Genomic DNA, 27,414 nt, shown 5'->3' on the forward strand with positions numbered 1-27,414 from the left:
ACCTCAGCACTTCACTCTACCGCAAGCCCACGGACAACCTCACGATGCTCCACTTCTCCAGCTTCCACCCTAACCACGTTAAAGAAGCCATCCCCTATGGACAAGCCCTGCGAATACACAGGTGTGAGGGTGCCGGTTAGTTTCCTCAGTAATCTCTAGATGGCACCTTCACTTGTTTTTTTTCCCTTTGGTAATTGTTACTAGTTTCTCCTGTGTTTATTACTTAACTGCCTTTTATCAGGTTTATTGGTTTCACCTGTTTTTGCTTGTATTTAAGTTCTGTGGTTTCTTCCCTCTGTGCTCAGTCTTGACAAGCCGTTTGCCTAGTGGTAGCTTGTCTTGAGCTCCTATATTTGTAACTGTTTACCTGTGTGATTCTAGTAAAGTACTTTTATTTAAGACTTCATACCTGCTTCTCGCCTCGTCTGTCTGCACTTGGGTCCAGAACCAGCCTCACCCTGACACCAAGACTGAGCCAGTATGGACCCAGCAGTGATGGAGGAATTTCGTTCTATTCTCTCCCATCAAGGTGCTTTCCTCGGCCGCCTTGAGCAACTTTTCCAAAGCATTTCAGACAAGGTAAATACGTGGACTCACACCATTCAACACCCAGCCGCTGTGGCTTCTGCTCAGGATGTTCCTCCTCAGTCAGTTCCTTTGGGTACTACCCCACCGGTCGCCGACCTCCAGACTAACCGAGAGCCTGACCTACCCGTGCCAGAGCGTTATGACGGTAATCCGGGCAAGTGTCGCGGCTTCTTGACCCAGTGCTTCCTAGTTTTTGAACTCCAACCCTCCATGTTCCTATCACCCCGCTCTAAGGTAGCATTCATCATATCACTACTCTCGGGAAAAGCTCTCACCTGGGCTACCGCTATCTGGGAGCAGCAATCTTTCGTCTGCTCGGACATTCTCCTTTTCGCCGAAAAGATGAGCAAAGTCTTTGACCATCCTCTGAGTGGACGGGAGGCAGCTAAGAGACTTTTGACTCTCCGCCAGGGCAACTGCAGCGTAGCCGACTTAGCCATTGAGTTCCGCACACTCGCGGCGGAGAGCCGCTGGAACACTGAGGCCCTTCTCTCCACGTTTCTTCATGGCCTTTCCGAATCTATCAAAGATGAACTGGCGTCCAGAGAGGTTCCGGAGGACCTTGACACGCTCATCTCCCTTGCCATCAGAGTGGATAACCGCCTCCGGGAGCATGGTAGAGAGAGGAGATTCACTGCTTCCACAGTGGTGAGATCTTCCGGTGTTTCGAATCTGACCAAGAGTTTCCAAGTACCCCCGAGTCCACCTGCTAGCACCGAAGAGGAACCTATGCAACTCGGCAGAACTCGGCTCTCCTAGTTTGAGAGACAGAGGAGATTGAGAGAGGGGCGTTGTCTTTACTGTGGCCTGTCTGGCCATCTCAGAGCCACATGCCCTGAGCTTCAGGAAAAAGCCAGGAGGATTGGGAAAATACTGACAGATCAAATCCCTTCTCCTACCCCTTCTGTCTTCCAAACCCTACTTCCCGCTCGTCTCTCTTGGGAGGGACAACAGTACAACCTCCAGGCGTTTGTTGACTCCGGGGCCGCTGGCTGTTTTATCGATGCCACCCTTATGTGCAGCCTGAAAATTCCTTTCTCCCGCCTTGACAAGCCTTTACAAGTCACCGCCCTCGACGGCAGGCCCCTTGGTTCTGGGCGTATTCATCATATCACGGGAGTATTACATGTCCAAGTAGGGGAGAGACATCAAGAGTTGCTGCAGTTTCACCTTATCGATTCACCTGAGCTCCCTCTCGTTCTTGGACATCCGTGGCTCTCTCTTCACAACCCTCACATTGACTGGACTACCGGGACTGTGCTGGAGTGGGGTCCTTCATGTCTAGCCAACTGGCTTAAGGTCTTCCCTAGTCTGCCCCGTCCTTCCTCTCCTGAGCCAGCTGATCAGCTGGACCTTGCTCATGTGCCCCCTGAATATTCGGACCTCCATGCTGTGTTTAGTAAGAGGCGGTCCACTACACTCCCCCCATACCAGTCCTACAACTGTGCCATTGATCTCCTGCCTGGCACTAGCCCTCCTCGGGGTCAGCTCTACTCTCTCTCTCGCCCTGAGAATGTTTCCATGGAAGAATACATCAAGGAAGCCCTCGCTACAAGTTTCATTCGCCCTTCCACCTCCCCAGCGGGTGCTGGCTTCTTTTTTGTAAAGAAGAAGGATGGCGGTCTCAGGCCTTGCATAGACTATCGGGGGCTTAACAAAATTACCATTAAGAACCGCTATCCTCTCCCTTTGATGTCTTCAGCGTTTGAGCAGCTGCAGGGAGCTACCATCTTCTCCAAACTTGACCTCCGCAACTCGTACAACCTGGTGCGCATTAGGGAGGGGGATGAATGGAAGACTGCCTTTATCACCCCTAGCGGTCACTGGGAATACCTCATGCCCTTTGGTCTCACTAACGCTCCTGCTGTCTTCCAAGCTCTGGTCAATGACGTGCTCCGGCACCTGCTGAACCAGTTCGTGTTTGTTTATTTGGATGACATTCTCATCTTCTCAAAGTCCCCCCAGCAGCATGTCCAACACGTCAGACGGGTGCTGCAGAGGCTCTTGGAGAATCGTCTCTTTGTCAAATCCGAGAAATGTGAATTCCACATCTCTAAGGTCACCTTCCTGGGCTACGTCATCTCCTGTGGAAGCGTCCAGATGGATCCTAGCAAGGTTCAAGCCATCTTGAACTGGCCGTGTCCCACATCGGTTAAGCAGGTTCAGCGGTTCCTGGGATTCGCCAACTTTTACAGACGCTTCATCCGCAACTTCAGCTCCTTTGCCGCCTCCCTCTCCGCATTGACCAAGGGCTCGTCTTTACGGTTCAGTTGGTCTTCTGAAGCGGAACGGGCCTTCCAGGAGCTCAAACAACGCTTCACCTCTGCTCCCATTCTGGTACACCCTGACCCCACCCTGCTCTTTATCGTAGAGGTGGATGCCTCGGATATTGGAGTCAGGGCTGTCCTATCCCAGCGCTCCCCTAAGGACCAAAAGCTACATCCCTGTGCCTTCTTTTCCCGTCGCCTGAAACCAGCAGAGAGTGACTACGATGTCGGCAACAGGGAGCTCTTGGCAGTTAAGTTGGCCTTGGAGGAGTGGAGACACTGGTTGGAGGGAGCAGAGCATCCTTTTGTCGTCTGGACCGACCATAAAAATCTGACATATATCCAGGACGCCAAGCGCCTCAACCCTCGGCAGGCCAGGTGGGCTCTCTTCTTTAACCGGTTCAACTTTCTCCTGTCTTACCGCCCAGGGTCTAAGAACCTCAAACCGGATGCCTTTTCTCGCCAGTTTGACCCCTCTCAAAAGGACCGGACCCCGGAACCTATCATCCCCAGTTCCTGCATCGTTGCTCCCGTCGCATGGGAGATTGAGACTGTGGTGCGAGGGGCCCAACGTCAGGAGGCTGACCCTGGAGGAGGCCCTCCTCATAGCCTTTATGTTCCCAGTCAGGTGCGCGCCCAGGTCCTTCAATGGGGGCACTCTTCTCGATTGACTGGTCATCCTGAGATCCGTCGGACTCTCGAGTTCCTTAAGGGGAGGTTCTGGTGGCCCTCTATTGAAGCCGACACCCGGGCCTTTGTCTCCGCTTGTCCCGTCTGTACCCAGAACAAAACATCCCAACAACCTCCGCTTGGTCTCCTGCATCCCTTGCCCATCCCCAGCCGTCCCTGATCTCATATCGCCCTGGATTACATCACCGGGCTACCTCCATCTGAGGGATTCACTACCATCCTAGTTGTGGTCGATCGCTTTTCCAAGGCTGCTCACTTCGTCCCTCTTGTCAAGCTTCCCTCTGCCAGAGAGACTGCCCAGCTGGTTGTCCAGCATGTCTTCTGCCTCCATGGCTTGCCCCTGGATGTCGTCTCTGACCGTGGTCCCCAGTTCTCATCCAGGTTCTGGAAGGCTTTTTGTTCCCTCCTGGGCGCTTCCATCAGTCTCTCCTCTGGGTTCCACCCACAGTCTAACGGCTAGACTGAGAGAACCAACCAAGATCTGGAGAGGGTGCTCAGAAGCTTTGTGTCCTCCAATCCTTCCACCTGGAGCAAGTATCTGGTCTGGGCGGAGTACGCGCACAATACCCTTCAGAGCTCCTCCACTGGCCTCTCACCTTTCGAATGTCAATATGGCTTCCAACCGCCACTCTTCCCTGAACAGGAGAGGGAGGTAGGAGTCCCGGCTGCCCAGGGGTTCGTCCAACGCTGCTGCCGTACCTGGAGGAGGGTCCGATCCGCCTTGCAGCTCGCTTCTTCTCGGCAGAAAGTACAGGCTGACCGACACCGCCGCCCAGCTCCTCGGTTCTGGACCGGACAGAAGGTCTGGCTGTCTACCCGGAATCTTCCGCTCCATGTGGAGTCCCGCAAGTTGGCTCCCCGGTTCATCGGACCTTTTAGGATTTCGGAAAAAGTAAACCCTGTGGCCTACCGGCTCCTCCTTCCTCGGTCGATGAAGATACCTCCCACATTCCACATCTCTCACCTCAAGCCGGTACTTACCAGTCCCTTGGTTCCTGCTTCCAGACCTCCCCCCCCCGCCCCGCATGATTGACGGTCAGCAAGCCTACACTGTCCGTCGCCTCCTTGATAGTCGCCGGGTTAGGAGGAGTATTCAATACCTGGTCGACTGGGAGGGGTATGATCCTGAAGAGCGTTCCTGTGTTCCGGCCCGGGACATCTTGGATCCTGAACTCATCAGGGATTTTCGCCGTCGCCACCCTGATCGTCAAGGAGGAACGTCAGGAGCCATTCCTAGGGGAGGGGGTCCTGTGAGGGTGCCGGTTAGTTCCCTCATTAACCCCTAGATGGCACCTTCACTTGTTTTTTTTCCCTTTGCTAATTGTTACTAGTTTCTCCTGTGTTTATTACTTAACTGCCTTTTATCAGGTTTATTGGTTTCACCTGTTTTTGCTTGTATTTAAATTCTGTGGTTTCTTCCCTCTGTGCTCAGTCTTGACAAGCCATTTGCCTAGTGGTAGCTTGTCTTAAGCTCCTATGTTTGTAACGGTTTACCTGTGTGATTCTAGTAAAGTACTTTTATTTAAGACTGCATACCTGCTTCTTGCCTCGTCTGTCTGCACTTGGGTCCAGAACCAGCCTCGCCCTGACACACAGGATCTGCTTAGACGAGGAGGAATGCGATGGACACCTACAGACGCTGAAAGACACCCTCGTAAGAATGGGATATGACGCTCGACTCGTCGATCGACAGTTCTGACGGGCCACAGCGAAAAATCGCATAGACCTCCTCAGAAGACAAACACTGGACACAACCAACAGAGTACCCTTCGTCGTCCAGTACTTCCCCGGAGTGGAGAAACTATGCCATGTTCTTCGCAGCCTTCAACATGTCATCGATGATGACGAACACCTCGCTAAGGCCATCCCCACGCCACCACTACTCGCCTTCAAACAGCCGCCTAACCTCAAACAGACCATCGTTCGCAGCAAATTACCCAGCTTTCAGGAGAACAGCGACCACGACACCACACAACCCTGCCACGGCAATCTCTGCAAGACATGCCAGATCATCAATACAGGTACCATCATCACACGTGAGGACACCACCCACCAGGTACATGGTACATACTCATGTGACTCGGCCAATGTTGTCTACCTCATACGTTGCAGGAAAGGATGCCCCGGAGCATGGTACATCGGCGAGACCATGCAGACGCTGCGACAACGGATGAACGGACACCGCACAACAATCGCCAGTCAAGAGTGTTCCCTCCCAGTCGGGGAACACTTCAGCAGTCAAGGACATTCAGCCTCCGATCTTCAGGTAAGCATTCTCCAAGGCGGCCTTCGAGACACACGACAACGTAAAATCGTCGAGCAGAAACTGATAGCCAAGTTCCGCACTCATGAGGACGGACTCAACCGGGATCTTGGGTCCATGTCACGCTACATGTAACCCCACCTGACGTAGAGTCATCCAGACTCAAGTCGTCGTTGGCTTGTTCTCTCTACACAGGTGCGGCCGGACCTGCTGTGATTTCCCGCAAAAAATTTTTTTTTTTTTTTTTATTGTTCTTTGTTTTTTGTTTTCCATACAGACCCCAGCATCTGCAACATTTGACCCCTGATGACCCCACCTCATTGTTCGTTGATGTAATGTTTTCCTGACTGACCTGTTTGGACACCATCCACACCTTTGATTGCTGTGATTATCTCTCTGCCGAGGTGGGATAAAGGGCAGTTAGAAAGATTACTTGTAATCATCTGGCAGTGTTCTCTGACTATATATGCTGTGCCTATATGCATCTTTTCACTTCACCTGATGAAGGAGCAGCGCTCTGAAAGCTTGTGATTTCAAATAAAGCTGTTGGACTATAACCTGGTGTTGTGTGACTTCTCACATCTCTTGAGGAGCGATGGGCATCTATTGAGCACAGAAACCAGACCTTCATGGAAGTCCTTCTAAGCAGGACTTCCAGTGCAGATACAGGTCCCTATGGCCTCCCTGATGTGCAACAAGGTGCTCTCCAGCTACTTGCAGGCGCTGAGGGGGACCTGACCCATGAGAGGGAGGTTGCTGGCACACCTCAAGGAAGTGGGGGCTCCTCTCCACGCGCTCACACTTCCATGCCACTGCAGAGCCCTCGGTCAGAGCCCCACCAGAGTCCATACCCAAATGAGATAGGCGTCTCAACTCCTGCACAGCCGCAGGAGCAGCAGACTGCTGACGAGCCCTCACAAGCTCGCCACTGCCGAGGACGCCCGCCAAAGGTGTCGAGACAGGAGCAGCAGGAAAGTGAGCAAGGGGCCTCCTCATCTGCTGAAGCCACAGGGGTACCTCTACGTAGGAGCATGCGTAAGAGAAAAATAAAGCACCACTAATCACAAGGGTAGTCACTTGGGTGAAAAGTTTGGTATATAGATTTAATGCCATCAGTATTTTGTGCATTAAAAATCTGATGGCAACTGCTGCAGTTGTGGCGTCTGTCATTTGGCGAATGGGGATTTCACAGAGGCCTTAGGATTACTTGCAGTTGTCAGCAAGCTGGTCAAATAGGTAGAAATGCGCAGGGATGGGCCACTGTCCATGGTCAGGTAAGAAGCAGCGAGGCTACAGTGTTTGATGTACCAGGCTAAGCAAATCTGGACAGGATGAGTGCGTTCCTTGCATTCCGGCCAGCAATGTTATCATGTAATGGTGCTGCTGGTTGATGGGCCTCTGCAGGATGGTCATTTTCGGCCTCCTCCTCCTCAGCATCATCCTTATCCGAGGCGGCTCTGTGAGGAGCCTCTTGGTCCTGCGGAATCTGCAAGCCATGACGCTGTGCCATGTTGTGAAGTACACAGCAAACCACGACGATTTTGGAGACCCTGGCTGCGGAGTAATGTAGGGCTCCACCTGATCTATCCAGGCATCTGAAGTGCATCTTCAGCAATCCGATGGTTTGCTCGATAATGCATCTGGTGGAAATGTGGCTGGAGTTGTAGCGCTCCTCAGCTTCGTTGGCTGGTCTCCTCAACGGCGTCATTAGCCAAGTCCGCAGGGGATATCCCTTGTCTCCAAGTAGCCATCCCTGAAGTTCGTCTGGCGGACTGAATAGCGGAGGCACAGTAGACTGGCGCAGTATGAGGGAGTCATGGCAGCTGCCAGGGTACTTGGCACAAACATGCAAAATCTCCTTCTTGTGGTCACACACCAGCTGAACGTTAATGGAGTGGAAGCCCTTGCGGTTGACAAAAACTCCAGGATTGCGATGGGGTGCCCTAAGGGCCACATGTGTGCAGTCAATGACGCCCTGCACCCTTGGAAAGTCTGCCAGCTGAGCTAATCCAAGCTCTCACGCCCTCACACTTGCGCGATCCCTGGTGAAATGGATGTGATTGTGTGCGCGGGCAAAGAGGGCATCGGTTACCTGTGTGATGCAAGTGTGTGCGGCCGCCTGGGAGATGCCGCTGATGTCTGCTGCTGATCCCTGGAAGGAGCCTGAGGCAAAAAAGTTGTGTGTGGTGGTGACTTTGATGGCCACTGGTAAGGAGTGTCGACCTGGTGCTCTGGGCTCCAGGTCTTTCTGCAGCATTGCGCAGATGTCAGTCACTACCTCTCGCGAAAGTCGCAGCCGCCTTTGGCACTGCTGCTCAGTCATGTTGAGGTAGCTCACCCTGTGTCTGTAGACCCTGTTTAGGGGGTATTTCCTGCGCCGACGGCCTTCCATGCACTGGCCCCTTCTGGCCTGTGCTGCCTCAGGTGGGTGAGCCGCAGCCTGTCGCTCATGCTGCTGCTGTTGCTGCTGGATCTGCTGCTGCCTCCTCTGCTGTTGGAGATCCTCTAATGCCAAGAAGGGAAGGAACAAAAGTCCTCCCATGCTTCTGATAGATGCCTCCGTTGAGGAAGCGCTGAGTGAGGGTGGTGAGAGGGACTTCCCAGGAGCTCACACTGGAGAACTGTGTGAGGCTCCAACCTTCCACAGCTGTGCCTAAGCCTTGAACAAGTTGCCCCAAGCCTGAAACAACAAGGTCCTGCAGCCTACAAATGCTGTCTGTTTGAATCTCTTCTTTCCTGATTGACTTGCAGCTGAAAGTAAGCAAGCCCTCATTGTTCACACCAGGTTTCATCAGCGGGGTTCCCACCAGGCGTGTTTAACATGGGGAAAGGCTGAAAATAGCAAGGGCCCCTTAAAATGGCTTTATAGATGCCAATTATTGGTGATTAAGGTGCCTGAAGACCAGTCCCGCCTGCTGCGGGCGGGCCTGATTCGAATCGGATTGAAACGCCGGGGTGAAAGTCGGATGGGGCGGGGAATCAGGTGGTGGGTGGGGAATCAGGCGGTGGGGGGCGTCGCGACCCCCTATTTTTGCAATTTCCCCCCCCCCCCCACACGCCTGAAAACCCGCCTGACGGCTCCAGGAAAATCAACCCGTGTGTGTGTGTGTGTGGTGTATATTTTGATAGGTAAAATATTTGCTATAAAATATTCACCCTAATTTCTAACAAACCTATGAATTCCAAAATTTTTAGTCACTGTCACCAAATTAGAGAGGAAGGTTTCAAATACTAATGATAGCAGCAAAAACATTGGTTACATTTGGTATGATTTAGAAAACATTTTGCAATGACTAACAATGCGCACATCAGCTATCCTAATGCAATAGAACTTTTGTAAACCTGTTTGCAGGTCAGATTACATTAACAAAACATCAGTGCTTGTCATCAGTCCTATAATTGGTATGAGTGAGAGTCACCAAAAACTTTATATTTGGAGTTTGAATGTGCTGAACATTTTCATGGTTACTGCATCGTGGAGTTTACCACTCGCTGTTCCCCACACGCGATTTTCCGATTGGTGGCGGGTTGGGTGCGGGTCAGGTGGTTGGTGGGTTCCGGTCCTGCCTCCGCTTTCTGCCGGTAAAAAATTGCAATTTTGCCCTAATTGGGCAATTGATTCCCTGCGTGCGCGCTCCCCTGGCGAATTAGTGTTTTGGGTCTGGAACTCGCCTCTGCAGACGTCTGCGAGCCAGCTGCATTTAAGGAGCCCATGCAGCCTTGGTTCATTCTCTCATTATTTGATGCCGAATCTCGTGCTGACAAATGCTGCCATGACTGCCTCAAGGGCCAAGGTCTCTCCCCGATTTGATGATGACTCCCTCCATGCTCTTGTGGAGGGGGTCAGTGGGCGGATGGAGGTACCCTTCCCATCCTCTGGGCAGAAGATGCTTCCACAACAAAGAAAAGCAGCCTGGCTGCAAATTGCTCAGGAGGTCAGCTCCAGATCGTTGTGCACTCGATCCTGGGTGCAGTGCAGGAAAAGGTTTAATGACCTGGTATGCTCAGTAAAAGTGAGTATAACATCACACTTGCCCTCAATCTGCTCCCCATCTCCTTTCATCACTAGCACTCTGCATTGTCAACCTATTCCTCCACATCCCACTTTACCCTTACATCCCTTGCACCCTTAACCATCCCCCTCTCTCTATGTACACAATCACTTCACTATTCGACTATGCTGCCCTCACACTCGTTATCAGTGTTATGCAATGCCAACAACTAACAACACGCAGGGAGGGCTCTTGGTCTTGGGACCTCAGTCCATCTTTGTGTCCTTCTAAGCATCTATACTCTGGATTCTCTACACTCACTTCATCATTCTCACTCAAACTCCAGTTGTGTCCCTCATTGCAGGAAAAGAGAGCCCACAATAAGAGGGAAAGGGCAAAGACAGGAGGAGGGCCACCCTCAATAGCCCAGCTCACCAGCACTGACGATCGGCCCTAGAGATCGTTGGAGCCGAGGAGGATCTGGAAGTGGGGGACGGTCAGACGGGTGCAGCAGAACAAGCTGGTGACAGAATAGATTTGCATCTCTCTCGTTTACATTGCATGAGTGACTGATATGGCTTCTGATGCTCAAACAGATTGACTTGTGATCATCTGCACTATTCCATGTGCATGCTACGTTAATATCACATGTCTAACTCATGCCTTTACTCCCCCACAGGATCATCAACAGCCCCCCTCCCCACTGTCCAGGAGGAAGAGCCAGAAGACTCCTCAGAAGAACCTGCAACCTCTGAGGGCGCAGAAACACACACCTCGGTGGGACCTTCAGGACATAGAATAGTGTTGCCAACTGGTGTATCACAACTCACAAGTGAGCATCAACAGATTGTGGAGACAGGGACAGCAGTGGAGAGTCCTCGTCGGAGGGCGCAGGACTCTGCCAGCTCGGCTCAGTTGCAGGTGGACCCTGTGCCTCCGGGTCCATCCAGAAAGAGAGCGGTGCTGGAATTCCAGGAACAAGCGCAGGAGTCTCTGGCAGGTTTTGTCTCCAGGGTTACTGCGAGTGTGGAGAAGATGGAGGAGTCCATCACTAACATGAGCAGTGCCTTTGTGGAGTCAATGGCGCATGAACGCATCACCACGGAAAGAATGGCTACCTCCGTGGAAAGGATGGCTACCGTAGAGGAGGGGATGGATAAGGGAGGAAATAAGTCACCAGAGTCAGGAAAACATGGTGAATGTTCAGAATAGACTGACATCTCTGGAGGAGCGATGGGCAACTATTGATCAAAGAAACCAGAGCTTCATGGAAGTCCTTTTGAATAGGACTGCCAGTGCAGATACGGGTCCTCATGGCCCCCCTGATATGCAGCAAGGTGCTGTCCAGCCACTTGCTAGCACTGAAGTGGGGCTGACCCATGAGAGGGATGTTGGTGGCAGAGAACAAGGAAGTGGGGGCTCCTCTCCAAGTGCTCACACGACCATGCCACTGAGTAGACCTTGGTCAGAGCCCCACCAGAGTCCTCACCCAACTGAGATGGGCATCTCAGCCCCTGCACAGACGCAGGAGGAGCAGTCTGTTGCCGAGCCCTCACAGGCTCGCAAACGCAGAGGACGCCCGCCAAAGGTGTCGAAGCAGGAACAGCATGAAAGTGAGCAAGGTGCCTCCACATCTGCTGAAGCCACATGGGAAACACCACGTAGAAGCATGCATAAGAGAAAGATAAAGCACAATTAGTCACAAGGGTAGTCACTTGGGTATTCTGTTCTGTTGGCTTTTGTTGTCTTTAATTTTTGCCATTGTCAACATTTTGTGCATTGATTAAACAGAAGTGATGGCAAACAGTTGAAGTTCTGGCCTATGTGATCTGGGAAATGAAAGTTGCACATTGAGGGCTCAGGGCGACTTGCATTTGTAATGATGGTGGTCAGAGTGATAGGAACTCACAGGTTCTTGTCCATTGTGTATGGTGTGATAAGGTGCCAACCACATGTGTTTGATTCATCTACCTAAGTGAATCTGGCAAAGATTAGTGCATCCCTTGCATCACGGGCAGCAATGTGCTCGCGTGCTGCTGGAGCTGGTGCATCCGCCTCCACAAGGTCTTCCTCCTCCTCCTCCTCATCTGAGGAGGCTATGCGCTGAGCCACTTGTTCCTCAGGCAGCTGCAAGCCACGATGCTGTGCGATGCTGTGCAGGGCACAGCAGACCACGATGATTCTGGAGACCCTGGCTGCTGAGTACTGCAGGGCTCCACCTGATCTGTCAAAGCATCTGAATCGCATCTTGAGCAAGCCGATGGTGTGCTCGATGATTGATCTGGTCGAAATGTGGCTGGCATTGTAACGCTCCTCAGCTTCGTTCGATGGCCTCCTCAACAGCATCATCAGCCACGTCTTCAAGGGATAGCCCTTGTCTCCAAGTAGCCATCCGGAAAGTTGTGTTGGCGGATTGAAGAGCGGAGGCACAGTAGCCTGCCGCAGGATGAACGAGTCATGGCAATTGCCAGGGTACTTCGCGCAAACATGCAAAATGTCTTTCCTGTGGTTACAAACCAGCTGGACGTTAAGTGAGTGGAAGCCCTTGCGGTTGACAAAAACAGCTGGGTTGTGATGGGGTGCCCTAATGGCCACATGTGTGCAGTCAACGACGCCCTGCACCCTTGGCAAGCCTGCCATATTAGCAAAGCCAATCACACCCGCGGTTACACTTGCTTGATCTGTCGAGAAGTAGATGTAATTGTGCACCTTGGCAAAGAGGGCATCAGTAACCTGCATGATGCAAGTGTGTGCGGCCGACTGGGAGATGCCGCTGATGTCTGCTGATGATCCCTGGAAGGACCGTGAAGCAAAAAAATTAAGGGCAGTGGTGACTTTGACAGCCACTGGTAAGGGGTGTCCACCTGCTCCTCTGGGCTCCAGGTGTTGGTGCAGCATTGCGCAGATGTCACTGACTATCTCTTGTGAAAGTCTCAGCCTCCTTTGGCACTGCTGCTCAGTCATGTTTAGGAAGCAACTCCTCGGCCTGTAAACCCTGTGTTGGGGGTATCTCCTGTGGCGAGGTGCAGCCCTGCGCTGGCTCCTTCTGCGCTGCACCATCAGGTGGCTGAGCAGCAGGTTGGCGCTCCTGTTGTTGCTGCTGCTGTTGTTCCTGGTTCTGCTGCTGCCACGGCTGCTCTTCCTCCGCATCTGAGGACCAGGATGAAAGGAAATAAATGATTCCCATTCTGCTGGTAGATATCTCATTTGAGGAAGCGCTCAGTCAATGTGGGGAGAGGATTTTCCCAGGAGGTCACAGTAGAGATGGAGCTCAGCTTCACCACTTCCAAGATCAGTAGGCCTGCAAAAAGTTTTCAAAGACCTGAAAAAACGAAGTTCTGTCACCTGTAACTGAGCCTTGTTGAGAGCTCCGTTTTTATGCTGGAGCTGCAGCTGTGAAGAAGTCAGCCACTTGTGAACCCGACACAATCAGCTGGTGTGGTTTGGGAACAGCGTGGAACACGCAGAAAAAGTGGAAAAATCTAAAACCGCTGTCAAAATAGCATTATCCAGGCAGTTAACAAGCTGTTAACTGCCTAAGGGCCTATCCCGCCGCTTGGTGGCGGGACCGATCGGGAGTCTGGGAGCCCGCGTTTGGGAAAATTGCACAGAGGCGGATTGACGGCGGGATCGGAACCCGCCGTCAATTTTTGCAATTTTACCATCTGACCCACCTCCAAACCCGCCCTCTGAGCACCGGCAAAATCGCAATTACATCGTGGAGTTTACCACTCGCTGTTCCCCACACCCAGAGTTCCTGATATTACACTGTGGAGTTTACCACTCGCTGTTCCCCACACTCCGAGTTCCTGATATTACATCGTGGAGTTTACCACTCGCTGTTCCCCACACCCAGAGTTCCTGATATTACATCGTGGAGTTTACCACTCGCTGTTCCCCACACCCAGAGTTCCTGATATTACACTGTGGAGTTTACCACTCGCTGTTCCCCACACCCAGAGTTCCTGATATTACACTGTGGAGTTTACCACTCGCTGTTCCCCACACCCAGAGTTCCTGATATTACATCGTGGAGTTTACCACTCGCTGTTCCCCACACCCAGAGTTCCTGATATTACATCGTGGAGTTTACCACTCGCTGTTCCCCACACCCAGAGTTCCTGATATTACATCGTGGAGTTTACCACTCGCTGTTCCCCACACCCAGAGTTCCTGATATTACATCGTGGAGTTTACCACTCGCTGTTCCCCACACCCAGAGTTCCTGATATTACATCGTGGAGTTTACCACTCGCTGTTCCCCACACCTCGAGTTCCTGATATTACATCGTGGAGTTTACCACTCGCTGTTCCCCACACCCAGAGTTCCTGATATTACATCGTGGAGTTTACCACTCGCTGTTCCCCACACCTCGAGTTCCTGATATTACACTGTGGAGTTTACCACTCGCTGTTCCCCACACCCAGAGTTCCTGATATTACATCGTGGAGTTTACCACTCGCTGTTCCCCACACCCAGAGTTCCTGATATTACATTCCTTGCACACATTACTATGGGGTAGAGCGAGGAAGAGCTCCAGGCCTGCACATTGAAGCAAAATGTGGTCAGTTTCAACCAACTGAGGCAAGTACGATGCAATCAGTCAGCTCTTCTCCCTTGATAGAAACTGAATGGCAAGTTCCTGTATTGCTAGATTTTAAAACGAGTGGTTAGGACAGTTAATATCTAAGTCATGAAGACCAGATGCTTGTTTCATTTGCTAAAATAGCTGATGTCAGCCAGGGGTAGTAAAGGTGCTACAACTTGCCTCTGAGCTCCTGGTTTAGGGAGGAAAAAAAATCAGCCTTTAGCGAGATGGAAATTGCCCCCATGAGAGTTGATGGTTAAAAAAGCTTGAGTCTGTCTGTAGTTGTGGATTCTGGCTGCCGAGTGTCACCACAGAGCAAACTAACTCTGTTGTGTTGGCCCGCAGCCATGTTGGTATGGGTAGGTAAAGTAGGTAAATAATCAGGTTGAAAAGCAAATATATATTTGTTTAATTTATTGGCCATTAATAGCTCTCCCAGACTTCCTTCCCCTCCACTCCACTGGTTGACTTTTTCTCCCCACGTACTTTCAGTGCAGCAGCAAACCCTGACTATGTACCTCACCCGGTCCTTTGGTCGCTCAACTTCCACTGCCCACACACCCAATTGCCCTTATCCCCCCCAAACCACGGGGGCACCCACCCTTCTGCCCACTCAACTACCTAACCTCCAATTCTTATCTACAACTCTCCTCAGCTGCCGCCTCACTCCATCTGCCAGCTCCATTGCCACCCACCGTGACACAGAGAAAGAAAATGAGGAAACAGACTGATATAGAGGAGAAATAAAGAGGAATTTGAGGAGCAGAGAGAAAGCAGAGAGGACACAGAATGAGAAGAGATGGTTTTAAACATACAGCTGAATCACGCGCCACGTTGGTGGTCTGTCCATAGCTACCTGCCCGAAGCTTTCAGCGGGAGGTCCAAATCAGTTGCAGGTTCAGGCCTCATTAGAGTACAGTCAGCGAGCTTCCCCGGTGTTCAATGTGCACTAGTGGCAGGTTGCCAAACCGGGAGGTGAGAAATCCAATGACTCGAGCCGGAAGTCAGCACTAAAAGGGAGGGTGGGGCCTACTCAGTAGCTGGCAGTTGGGTAGAGTATTTTCAGGGGCCAGGAGGATTGCCGGCTGTTACGCACTTCTTCCTCAGCTTACCAGCTTCTGGTTTTATACCGGGTCTCCTGTTGGACTCGGATGCAGGAACTCCCAACATTGGGAGTCCCCAGCCTTGGCCCGACCCCTCTGACACGGGCGCCCAAGTAAGTGGAAAACCGAAGCTCCACCTCTCACTAAGCCCTGCGGGAACTCCCACAAACAGCAGAGATCCAGCGCAACCAAGGCTCTGCTGTATTCCGGGGATACTGGCAGCCTGCCGGTCTCCCAGCAGAGTCATCACATAATCATACAGCACTAGAAGAGGCCAATCTGCCCATCATGCCTTTGTTGGCTCTTTGAAAGAGCTCTCCAATTAGTTCCAGTCCCACGCCCCTTCCCCATAATCCTGCAAATATTTCCCTTTCAAGTCTATATTGAATTCCCTATTGAAAGCACCCATGTCAGAGGGTTGGGCCAAGGGTGGGGACTCCCAATGTTGGGAGTTCCTGCATCCGAGTCCAACAGGAGACCCGGTATAAAATCAGAAGCTGGTAAGCTGAGGAAGAAGTGCGTAACAGCCTGCAATCCTGCTTCCACCACTGTTTCAGGTAGTACATTCCAGATCATAACAACTCACTGCGTTAAAAACATTCTCCTCATCTCCCCTCTGGTTCTTTTGTCAATTAGCTTAAATTTGCAAGGGCTTCCACTCCCTTAACCTCTATTAAATCTCCGCTTAACCTTCTCTGCTCTAATGAGAACAATCTCAGCTTCTCTAGTCTCTCCGCATAATTCTCAATCCTGTTTTCAATCCCTCCATGGCCTCGCCCCTCCTTTGCTCTGCAATCTCCTCCAGCCCTACAATCAGCGGAGATATCTGCAGCTCTGCAAATTCTGGCCTCTTGAACATCCCTGATTTTAATCGCTCCACCATCAGTGGCCGTGCCTTCAGCTGCCGAGGTCCTAAGCTCTGGAATTCCCTCCCTCAACCTTTCCGCCCCTCTACATCTCTTTCCTCCTTTAAGATGCTCCTTAAAATCTACCTCATTAACCATGCTTTTGGTCACCTGCCCTAACATCTCCTTATATGGCTCGGTGTCAAAGTTTGTTTTTGATAACACTCCTGTGAAGCGCCTTGGGATGTATTATTAAGTTAAAGGCGCTATATAAATGTAAGTTGTTGTTGTCTTTCATCCCTGGTACCATTCTAGTAAATCTCCACTACACCCTCTTCAATGTCTTGACATCCTTCCTAAAGTGTGGTGCACAGAATTGTCCACAATACTCCAGCTGAGGCCTAACCAGTGATTTATAACCATTTGGCATAACTATGGCAGTGAGCCGGTAGAAACTCTGAAGAACTATGGCCCTACAAAACTGTTGGGGGGAATTTTTATCTTAAAATGTGTTTGGGAGCGGGAGGATGGTTAAAAGCGATGAAACTGACAGTGGGTCGGGAAGCCGGCTCGAACCCGCCGACTTCCACTTTTAACGGCAGCACTTTCGGCTGCGTGCAAGAAACCTACATGGGAGAGGCGGGTTGGCAATTAAAAGATGTTAAGAGGCAATTAGGAGCTGTTTTAACAGCAGATTTGAGCTTTAACCCTGAGTGCACAGGTTTCCCGGGCTTCCTGGAACTCGCCAGTGAAAGCAAGGCAGAATGACAGTGTGAATTGAAGGGGCTGATCAAATGACAAGCAAACAATCCTATGAGTACTCAGACCTCACACCTGCTTCCTTGTCTAAGTGAAAGTCTTTTGGAGAGGGCGCTGTCACTACTTTGCAGCTGATTTCCACTATGGAGGTGATTTCTGCTACCTTGGATTTTTGTGAGTCTGATCTACACTTTCCACCTGTCAAGCATCAATTCAGCATGGGTGCCTCTTCTGCAGCTTTACCTTGAACCTCAGGTGAGGACCAAGATGAGCAGCAACAGCAGGAGCAGCAGCAGCGGCCTTCTCCTCACCGACCTGCCACTCCACAGGAGGGGATGAGCACAGGAGAGCAGCTCGCAGGAGGCGATACCCCCAACACAGGGTATATAGGCAGAGGGTCAGCTTCCTGGGCATGTCGGGACACCAGTGCCTCAGGAGGCGCAGGGTATCGCGTCAGGTGGTCACAGACATTTGCAGCCTCCCGGAAGAAGACTTCCTGCCAAGTGGACCTGGTGGAAATGCTTTGCCAGTGGCTGTCAAAGTCACCACCGCCCTCAATTTCTTCAACTCTGGCTCTTTCCACAGATCTGCAGGAGATACCTGAGAATCTTGCAATCTGCTGCCCACAAATGCATCCCAGGTGACTGATGCCACGTTTGCCAGGACCGGCAATTATGTGCACTTTGCAACCGATGAGACCAGTCAGAGTGAGCGGGCGCTCGGCTTTGCGGTTCTGGCTGACTTCTCACAGGTCCGGGGAGTCCTCAATTGCACACATGTGACAATCAAGGCGCCCCAAATCACCCTGGTGTCTTCATCAACCGCAAGGGCTTCCACTCCATCAATATTCAGCTGGTGTGCAACCACAAAAAGATCATCATGCAGGTGTGTGCATGATTCCCAAGCAGCTGCCATGATGCTTTCATCCTGCGCCAGTCCACCCTCCCAGAGCTCTTCGGACCTCGAAGCAGAGTTAGCAACTGGCTCCTTGGAAACAAGGGCTACCCCCTGAAGACGTGGCTGGTGACACCCATTAGAAACCCAAACAATGAGGCCTGGGGTAGATACAATCAAAGCCACATGCGCACGAGAACTGTCATCAGCAAGCAATCGGAATGCTGAAGATGTGCTTTAGGTGCTTGGACAGATAGGAATGGGTGTATCTGCAAAATAAGTACGTTCGAGGAGTGATGTGCTGGAGTCGGCCTGGGAAAAGAATCTCCCTGCGGGCCATTACCGAACGCAGCATCAGCTCTAGGGAGGTGCAGCCTTGCCACGTTGGGACTCTACATTTCTTCCTCTGTTCCCCCACCTGGACAAGCCTTCAACTTTCATCTCTGCAGGGTCCCCTTACATAGCTCAGCTGAGATAGACTCATGCGTGCCGTCATCACGCCCGCTCGCGCTAATTGGTCAGGAAACCTGGAAGTCAGATGCTAATGTAGTGGCTTCGTTAAAAAGCCAGACAGACGATCTGCTGAAACTTCTGGGATCCCCACGCACTACAGGGCTCCCCCACTGCCAGCGTGCCGGACAGCTAAAATACTGACTGTTATCACCATCAGCACACCTTTCTAAATAGTACAGTTACATTAAATTATCGTTAATCCTTAGCATGCCATCAGATTCAGGGAAAATCCTGTACCCTGGACTGATGTACTGAAACCCTGAAATATACTAATATCACAGTATCAAAGCTACTCAAACAGGAATAACTTTATTACTGTAATATTACGCAGTGCTACTAAATGAAACGCTTAAATCATAATTTTCCATAAAATGATAAATACTGATGAAGCACATTATCTTACCTATCGGACCCTTTTCCCTCCTATTCGCTCATCTTCCCTATTCTCTTTTTATTTGAACTTTAATAATTTTTATTTTCTACCTATTCTACCTGTATTGAAATGTTTAACCTGACTTTATTTTTCTGCCTCCCTGCATTCGCTGCCTGTTCTAAAAGTGGGATTAATTTTTAAAATATTGTCATTGGCTGGAAAAACACTTTAAAAGGTCAGTTTTCAAGCCAAAGAAAAATCTAGGGGGTGAAATTGGGTGCCTTTGCGTCACCCGTTAGGGGCCGTTAATGGGGCACAAATGGCTTTGTGAACGGGCGTGGCGCTGATATCGACTCCCGCCATACTCGGCGGGAATTTTGCGACGGCGCTACGGCGTTATACCCCGATCTCCTTCGCCCGGAGATCATGACTTCATCATCATGTGCATCACCCCGCTAATGCCCCGGACCCGAAATTGACTTCTGCCCCCTGCAGCAACGCCGGTCGAAAACACCGTCAGCTGCAGGAGGCGTGCATCGGGCGGCCGGCCGCTTCGGGGGTGATGATTAAAGCTGAGGTGGCTGAGGTAAGTGGAAAAAACAACTTACCTTTCCTGTTCTAGTTTTTTTGCAGGTTCCTGCCCGCGATTGATCAGCCCGGCACTCTGCTTGAGTGTCGGACTGATTGCGTGGGATCGCGGCTGCCTTGGTGGTCCAGGTAGGTACTTTTTAAATTGCAGAGCCTGCAGCGATGGCCCTTCCCTTTAAGGGAGGGAAGGAGCCTTTGAACGCGGCAGCGCTGCACGGCCCAGTGTGCACGACCCATTGTGCAGCGCTGCTGAAGTCTCCGCCCTGCCTGCTGCCGATTGCGCTCCAAGAAGGAAGTGGAGCGCTTGATTTAACCACTCCACTTCCTTCCTGGAGCGCAAAACTGATTTTTTTTAAAGTTTAGAAACATTTATCACCCCAAACGGGGCTATAATGAATTTCTCCCCCTAAATTCTGAAAATTGGCATATTCATATCATTATCTGACTTACCTCAACTCTGACTGTTTACTTCAGATTAATTAATGTCAAGCCCAACTGCAGCCATGAAGAACCTCCGGGGATTAAAGAAGCTACTTATTGTGGAGGTGTGGGACTAAGAGAATCCGACTCCTTCCTCCCAGAATACCTCTTTCCAGTGTAGCATGAAGCGAGTGATAGAATCACTGAGCCCGGCACAGATTCACACAGCAGTCTGCAGAGCCCTGGCGGAGACCCATACAGCAGTGTGGTGACTGTCTTCCTATTCTCAGCACAGACACACACATGACTGCATGCCTAGTCCCAGCACAAGACCCACACAACAACGACGGGCATTTGTATCGGTCTTTAATGTAAAGTAATATCCCAAGCTGCTTCTTATAGGAGGCAGACAGACTGAGCAGTAAAGCATTGGGTGACCGCTTTGCGGAACACCTTCGTTCAGTCCGTAAGGGTGACCCTGAGCTTCCGGTCGCCTGTCATTTCAATTCACCGCTCCATTCCCACTCAGACCTCACCGTCTGCGGCCTCTTGCATTGTTCCACGGAAGCTCAGCATAAGCTCGAGGAACAGCACCTCATCTTCCGATTAGGCACTTTACAACCTTCCGGACTCAATATCGAGTTCAACAATTTCAGATCATAACCTCGGCCCCTATTACATTTTTACATATTTTTTATCCACACTTTTGGTTTGTGCCTTTTCCCTTTTTTTTTCTCTCCCACATGGCAGCTGTCTTTCATTCTGCCAGCGTATTTCACACTTCATCTAGAGCCATCCTTTGTGTCTTTACCTGTCCTATTACCATCTCGTCTCGCCTTGAATATCTCTTAATGTCTCTTCACCCCCCACAGACCTTCCCTTTTGTTCTTTCATCCCCTCCCCCATTTCCCAGCCCCCAAACTTGCTTTTTAATCTGTTTCATTTCCTGCTTTTTTCTCAGTTCTGACGAAGGGTCTTCGACCTGAAACATTGACTCTGTTTCTCTCCACGGATGTTGCCTGGCCTGCTGAGTTTTTCCAGCGTTTTCTGTTGTTATTTCGGATTTCCACAGTATTTTGCTATCGTGTTAGTGTTTGGTTCACTGCCACCTCTCTTCTAGGAATGCCCACCTTGAAGAAGTTCTGCTCTTCGCTTCGACGTGATCTCCATTTGGCTCTTCAACCTTGCTCATCTTCATTGCTTTCAGTTTCCTTTCTCGTGTTTGATCAGGTACCTGCCAAGACTCGGTTTCACAGCCACATCATTTTCCTCAGCAACTGTCTCCGGTTCCGACTTATTCCACATGGATTCCAAATAAACTTCCATGCTTCGTGTTTCGGATCCACCCAGGATTACAAATATCTCCAAGCTATTCATCGTTCCTCAAACTACTGCTCTCGCCGCATCTTGAGATCCACACTCAATGCCATGCGGCGCCACTTGAACACTCTCGGCCTCTCTCTTCAGCAGCACCGACGCACTCTATCTCAAAGCTGTCCGGGTCCACAGTTCCATTTCATCCTTCGACTCATCCGACGCTTCAACAAAAAACTTTTATTCTTCCTTTCTGATGTCAAGGATCGCAAGCTTCATCAAATTTTGAACACCAACGCCCCTCCAGAACCTTCTTCCCCTTCACTTTCCTCTGAACCCCCTTCTCCCAATCTCACCCCCTGCCGTGTGTTCACTATCCCCTCTGACCTTCCCCTCTCTGACCCCGAATGATCAGTCCTCAGCAAAGGCCTGAGCTTCATCCCCTTATGCCCCCACCTCAATGAATTTCGAGCTCGGCACGATGTTGAGCTCTTTTTCCGCTGCCTTCGCCTCCGTGCCCACTTCTTTGGCTAGGAGTCTTCCCCCCGCACGGCTGACCCTTTCTCCCGCTTGCAGAATTCTCGTTCTACCTGGACCCCTCCCCCTGGCCTCTTACCCTCTCTAGATCTTTTCATTGCAAAGTGCCGCCGTGACATCGGCCGTCTCCACTTCTCTGCTCCCCTCATTCACTCCAACCTACCTCCCTCTGAACTTGCAGCACTCCATTCTCTCAGATCCAACCCCGACATTGTCATTAAACTTGCTGACAAGGGTGGTGCTGTTGTTGTTTGGCGAACCGATCTCTACCTAGCGGAAGCTGAACGCCAACTCTCCGACACCTCCTCCTACCTCGACCTGGACCATGACCCCACTACCGAACATCAAACCACCATTTCCAAAACTGTCACTGACCTCATCTCCTCTGGAGATCTTCCCCCCACGGCCGCCAACCTCATAGTTCCCCAACCCCGCACAGTCCCCTTCTACCTCCTTCCCAAGATCCACAAACAGGACTGCCCTGGGTAGACCCATCGTTTCAGCCTGTTCTTGCCCCACGGAACTTATCTCTTCCTATCTCGACTCTATCTTTTCTCCCCTTGACAAGTCTCTTCCCACCTACATCCGCGACTCTTCGGATGCCCTCTGCCACTTTAACAGTTTCCAGTTTCCTGGCCCCAACCGCCTCCTTTTCAACATGGACGCACAATCCCTCTACACCTCCATCCCCCACCAGGATGGCCTGAGGGTGCTCCGCTTCTTCCTTGAACAGAGGCCCAACCAGTCCCCATCCACCACTACCCTCCTCCGCCTGGCTGAACTTGTTCTCACATTGAACAACTTCTCCTTTGACTCCACTCATTTCCTCCAAATTAAAGGTGTTGCTATGGGTACCCACATGGGTCCTAGCTATGCCTGCCTTTTTGTGGGATATGTGGAACACTCTCTGTTCCAGTCCTACTCGGGTCCCCTCCCTCACCTCTTTTTCCGGTACATTGATGACTGTATCGGTGCCGTTTCCTGCTCTCGCCCTAAACTAGACAATTTCATTCACTTTGCCTTCAATTTCCACCTTTCCCTCACCTTCACATGGTCCATCTCCAACTCTTCCCTTCCCTTCCTCGACTTCTCCGTCTCCATCTCTGGGGATAGGTTATTGACCAACATTCACTACAAGCTCACTGACTCCCACAGCTACCTGGACTACACTTCCTCCCACCCCGCCTCCTGTAAGGACTCTATTCCATTCTCCCAGTATCTCCGTCTCCGCCGCATCTGCTCCGACGATGCCACCTTCCACACCAGTGCTTCCGACATGTCTTCCTTTTGCCTCAACTGAGGATTCCCCTCTACCGTGGTTGGCACGGCCCTCGACCGTGTCCGTTCTATCTCCCGCACTTCTGCCCTCACCCCTGCCCCTCCCTCCCGGAACCACAATAGAGTTCCCCTTCTCCTCACCTTTCACCCCACCAGCGTCCACATTCAATGGATCATCCTCCGCCATTTCCGCCACCTCCAACGTGATCCCACCACCAAACGCATCTTCCCCTCCCCTCCCCTTTCAGCATTCCGTAGGGACCGCTCCCTCCGAGACACCCTAGTCCACTCCTCTAACACCCCCAGCACCCCTTCCCCTTCGCCCGGCACCTTCCCGTGCAAGCGCAGGAGATGCAACACCTGCCCTTATACCTCCCCCCTTCCCACTGTCCAGGGCCCCAAACACCCCTTCCAGGTGAAACAGCGATTTACTTGTACTTCTTGCAATCTAGTATACTGTATTCGCTGCTCACGCTGCAGTCTCCTCTACATTGGGGAGACCAAATGCAGATTGGGTGACTGCTTTGCGGAACACCTCCGTTCAGTCCGTAAGTGTGACCCCGAGCTTCCGGTCCCCTGTCACTTTAATTCACCGCTCCATTCCCATTCAGACCTCACTGTCCTCGGCCTCTTGCATTGTTCCACGGAAGCTCACCGTAAACTCGAGGAACAGCACCTCATCTTCCGATTAGCCACTTTACAACCTTCCGGACTCAATATCGAGTTCAACAATTTCAGATCATAACCTTGGCCCTTATTATATTTTTACATATTTTTTATCCACACTTTTGGTTTGTGCCTTTTCCCTTTTTTTTTCTCTCCCACATGGCAGCTGTCTTTCATTCTGCCAGCGTATTTCACACTTCATCTAGAGCCATCCTTTGTGTCTTTACCTGTCCTATTACCATCTCGTCTCGCCTTGAATATCTCTTAATGTCTCTTCACCCCCCCACAGACCTTCCCTTTTGTTCTTTCATCCCCTCCCCCATTTCCCAGCCCCCAAACTTGCTTTTTAATCTGTTTTATTTCCTGCTTTTTTCTCAGTTCTGACGAAGGGTCTTTGACCTGAAACATTGACTCTGTTTCTCTCCACGGATGTTGCCTGGCCTGCTGAGTTTTTCCAGCGTTTTCTGTTGTTATTTCGGATTTCCAGCATCCGCAGTATTTTGCTATCATATATAAAGCATTTAGGGAGTTGGCTGAAGGTACAGTCAAGAAGATAAATTTTGAGGAGATTTTTAAAGGTGGGGAGGGAAGTGGTGAGGAAAAGAGGCTTAGGAAGGGTTAGGTCAAGACAACTGAAAGCCATGTCCTAAAGTGAGGAGCAGCGAGGATTGCATGTGGAGCCCCAGCACAGGCCCATGAGGCACTGGAAGGATAATTCCAGAGAGACAGTTCCCAGATTCCCCAATTCATAATTAGCGTTCCCTTGCTACTGAATAATTTATATATTTCACAGCCCTTCTTCAGGTACCTTCTGTGTACTGCAGGAATACCTTTGAAAAGGAATAGAATAGAAATATTTATATAAAAGCACCCTGGTCCACTCCTCTATCACCACCAACACCCGTCCCCCTTTGCTGGGCACCTTCCCATGCAAGCGCAGGAGATGCAACACCTGCCCTTTTACCTCCTCCCATTCCACTGTCCAGGGCCCCAAACACTCCTTCCAGGTGAAACAGCGATTTAATTGTACTTCTCGCAATCTAGTATACTGTATTCGCTGCTCACGATGCAGTCTCCTCTACATTGGGGAGACCAAACGCAGACTGGTTGACCGCTTTGCGGAACACCTCCGTTCAGTCTGTAAGGGTGACCCTGAGCTTCCGGTCGCCTGTCACTTTAACTCTCCGCTCCACTCCCACTCTGACCTCTCCGTCCTCGGCCTCTTACACTGCTCCAATGAAGCTCAACGTAAACTCGAGGAACAGCACCTCATCTTTCAATTAGGCACTTTACAGCCTTCTGGACTCAACATCGAGTTCAATAATTTCAGACCATAACCTCTGCCCCTATCCTTTTTTTTCTCTCTCTCACATGGCAGCTGTTGACTATTCTGCCATTGCCATTTACACTTCATCTAGAGCCATCTTTTGTTTCTTAACTTGTCCCATTACCATCTCCTTTTGCCTTGCACCATCATCCCTTCTGTCTCTTAATCTCTCCTGCCTTCCATCCTATCACAGACCTTCCCTTTTGTTCTTTCCTCCCCTCCCCCCTTTCCCTGCTCCTACATTTGCCTAGAAACCTGTTCCATCTCCAACTTTTTCCAGTTCTAACGAAGGGTCATCAACCTGAAATGTTAACTCTGTTTCTCTCTCCACAGATGCTGCCTGACCTGCTGAGTATTTCTAGCATTTTCTGTTTTTATTTCAGAAATATTTATATATTGGCTTGTTTCAGGAAACTTCAGCAAAGAGAATATGATTTTTCATTTAGAAACTAGCTCAAAAAGAGTTGAAATGCAAATGTAACCATTCTGAAACATCACCTCGACCTTCCCTTATAGGTTTTTAATAAACATTGCAAATTTAGAATTTGTTGCTAGTTTATATTTACTGAACAGAATAACTGAGGTGTATTAGTGTATTTTGCTTGTTGTACAGTATAAAGAATAATATTCCTCAAATTGTTTGATTATAATCTGTACTTTCTGTTCATGAATGACATCAGCCCAACCTGTCAAAAAAGAACTTGCATTTACATAGTCCCGTTCACGAGCTCAGAATGCCCCACAGCACTTCAATGAAGTACTTTTTAAGTGTAGTCACTGTTGTAATGTAGGGAAAACTGGCAGCCAATTTGTGCACAGCAAGGTCCCACAAATAACAATGTGACCACACAATCTGGTTTTTTTGGTGATATTGGTTGAGGGATAAATATTGCCCAGGACACCGGGGAGAACTCCACTGCTTTTCATTGAAGAGTGTCGTGGGATCTTTTACGTCCACCCAAAAGGGCAGATGGGTCTCAGTTTAACGCCTCATCCTGGAGTAGGGTTTGACCCTACAACCTTCTGGCTTAAGGACAAGAGTGCTACCACTGAGCCTAGGCTGGCACCCAGCATGGCATGTAATTATCATAACAATTATGTATACCATGTCAACTTTGGTGCTTCCACTGGCCTCTTTGGTGCTACAGGAATCAGCTTAATCATATGCTATGAAACTGCACTAGCAAGCTCGTCATTCAGACACTTGTAATTCCACTGAGAAATGCATAGTGTCCCATTCATTACATGAATACCTGGTGACCATGGGGTTGATTTAACAAATTAGTACTCCAGGTGCAGAGCTGCATTTGACAAAAGTGCATTATCAGGAATTCTACTCCCATGTTGTCTCTCTCCGTATTGGGTGGGGAAACAACAGGTTGCAACCAGACAAATTTGACCCAAATGGTTGCAGGGAGCACAGAAAGAGTTGGAAAAAATGTACAGGCAAGTCACTAGTTTCCCATAGTTTAATGCTCGCTCCAGCAGCCCTGATGCAGCAAATGATTTTCCGTTACCAGGGGAATAGCTCCGCTCAATAACACCGGCTGGGAAAGAGTTCGAATATGTGGATCTTTACTGTTCATGTGCTGTGCAGAATTCTTAGCTTGATACAGACGGTTGAGATGCATGCTTGAAACAGTTACACTGTATACTCACCATACAATTCCCTGAGCCCCAGAGCCAATAGGCTTTAGATTCTGGTAGCGTTTGAGAACTGTGAAGGTAGAGTCGCCTACTTCTACGCTGTAGAACTGGTTGTCCACTTTGCTTTTACTCATGTTGTAGTGTTTAGCAATATATGAGACATCCACTTGTTTACCAAATCCCTGAAATTAAAAAGGAGTTATTAAGTACAATAGTGTTGCTGAGATTAGAACAGCACAGTACTATTAGTATTACAATTAGCAAAGTAATCCTGAAAGAACTTATTATCCATTCCTTATCATTAGCGTCCTCTTAGAATTGTGGAAACTGTGTTCTCTTATCAAATAATTGACAACACAGAACAATTGAACAAATTTATCTCTAAGCTTGCATTCTCAAAGTCAGTTACGCATTTTTGCTATAACAGTTTTGTATTGCCCAAAAAATATATAACAGGTCCAGCTCTTGCTAATTATTGGTCAGTGAATAATACACTTACAAGATCACAACATGCATTGTGAAAGAAAGTAACTGAGCTGATGGCAAAGCGAAAGTTGCACTTAATTTTGGAAGGTTATGTAAGTGGGTGTGAAGCCAATTCATGTGTTATACCATGAGGCAAAAAATGGCTTTGTGCTTTCAAAAATGTATTCACAAATGAAATGTCTTCTCTATTTATTTGTATTTTCGTAGTGCTGCTCACAGAGCAAATAAAAATGTGTGTCTGTGTTCCTATCAATATGATCTTTTGTTCATAGGAA

At 50.1% G+C, this 27,414-nt stretch overlaps 1 protein-coding gene across 6 annotated transcripts in view; it reads right to left on the reverse strand.

Annotated features, from left to right (window-relative positions):
- Window positions 1–27,414, reverse strand: part of mapk10 (mitogen-activated protein kinase 10) — a 485,536-nt gene that overhangs the window by 194,307 nt on the left and 263,815 nt on the right. For all 6 annotated transcript variants that reach the window (XM_085963726.1, XM_085963697.1, XM_085963687.1 and 3 more), the window contains exon 3: window positions 26,666–26,835. In XM_085963726.1, coding sequence (XP_085819852.1) covers window positions 26,666–26,835 — 170 coding nt within the window. The remainder of the gene's footprint in view (window positions 1–26,665; window positions 26,836–27,414) is intronic.

This window comes from Somniosus microcephalus, chromosome 2 (assembly GCF_052327205.1).
Source record: "Somniosus microcephalus isolate GS21.2 chromosome 2, FLI_Smic_1.0, whole genome shotgun sequence".
Lineage (NCBI taxonomy): Eukaryota > Metazoa > Chordata > Chondrichthyes > Squaliformes > Somniosidae > Somniosus > Somniosus microcephalus.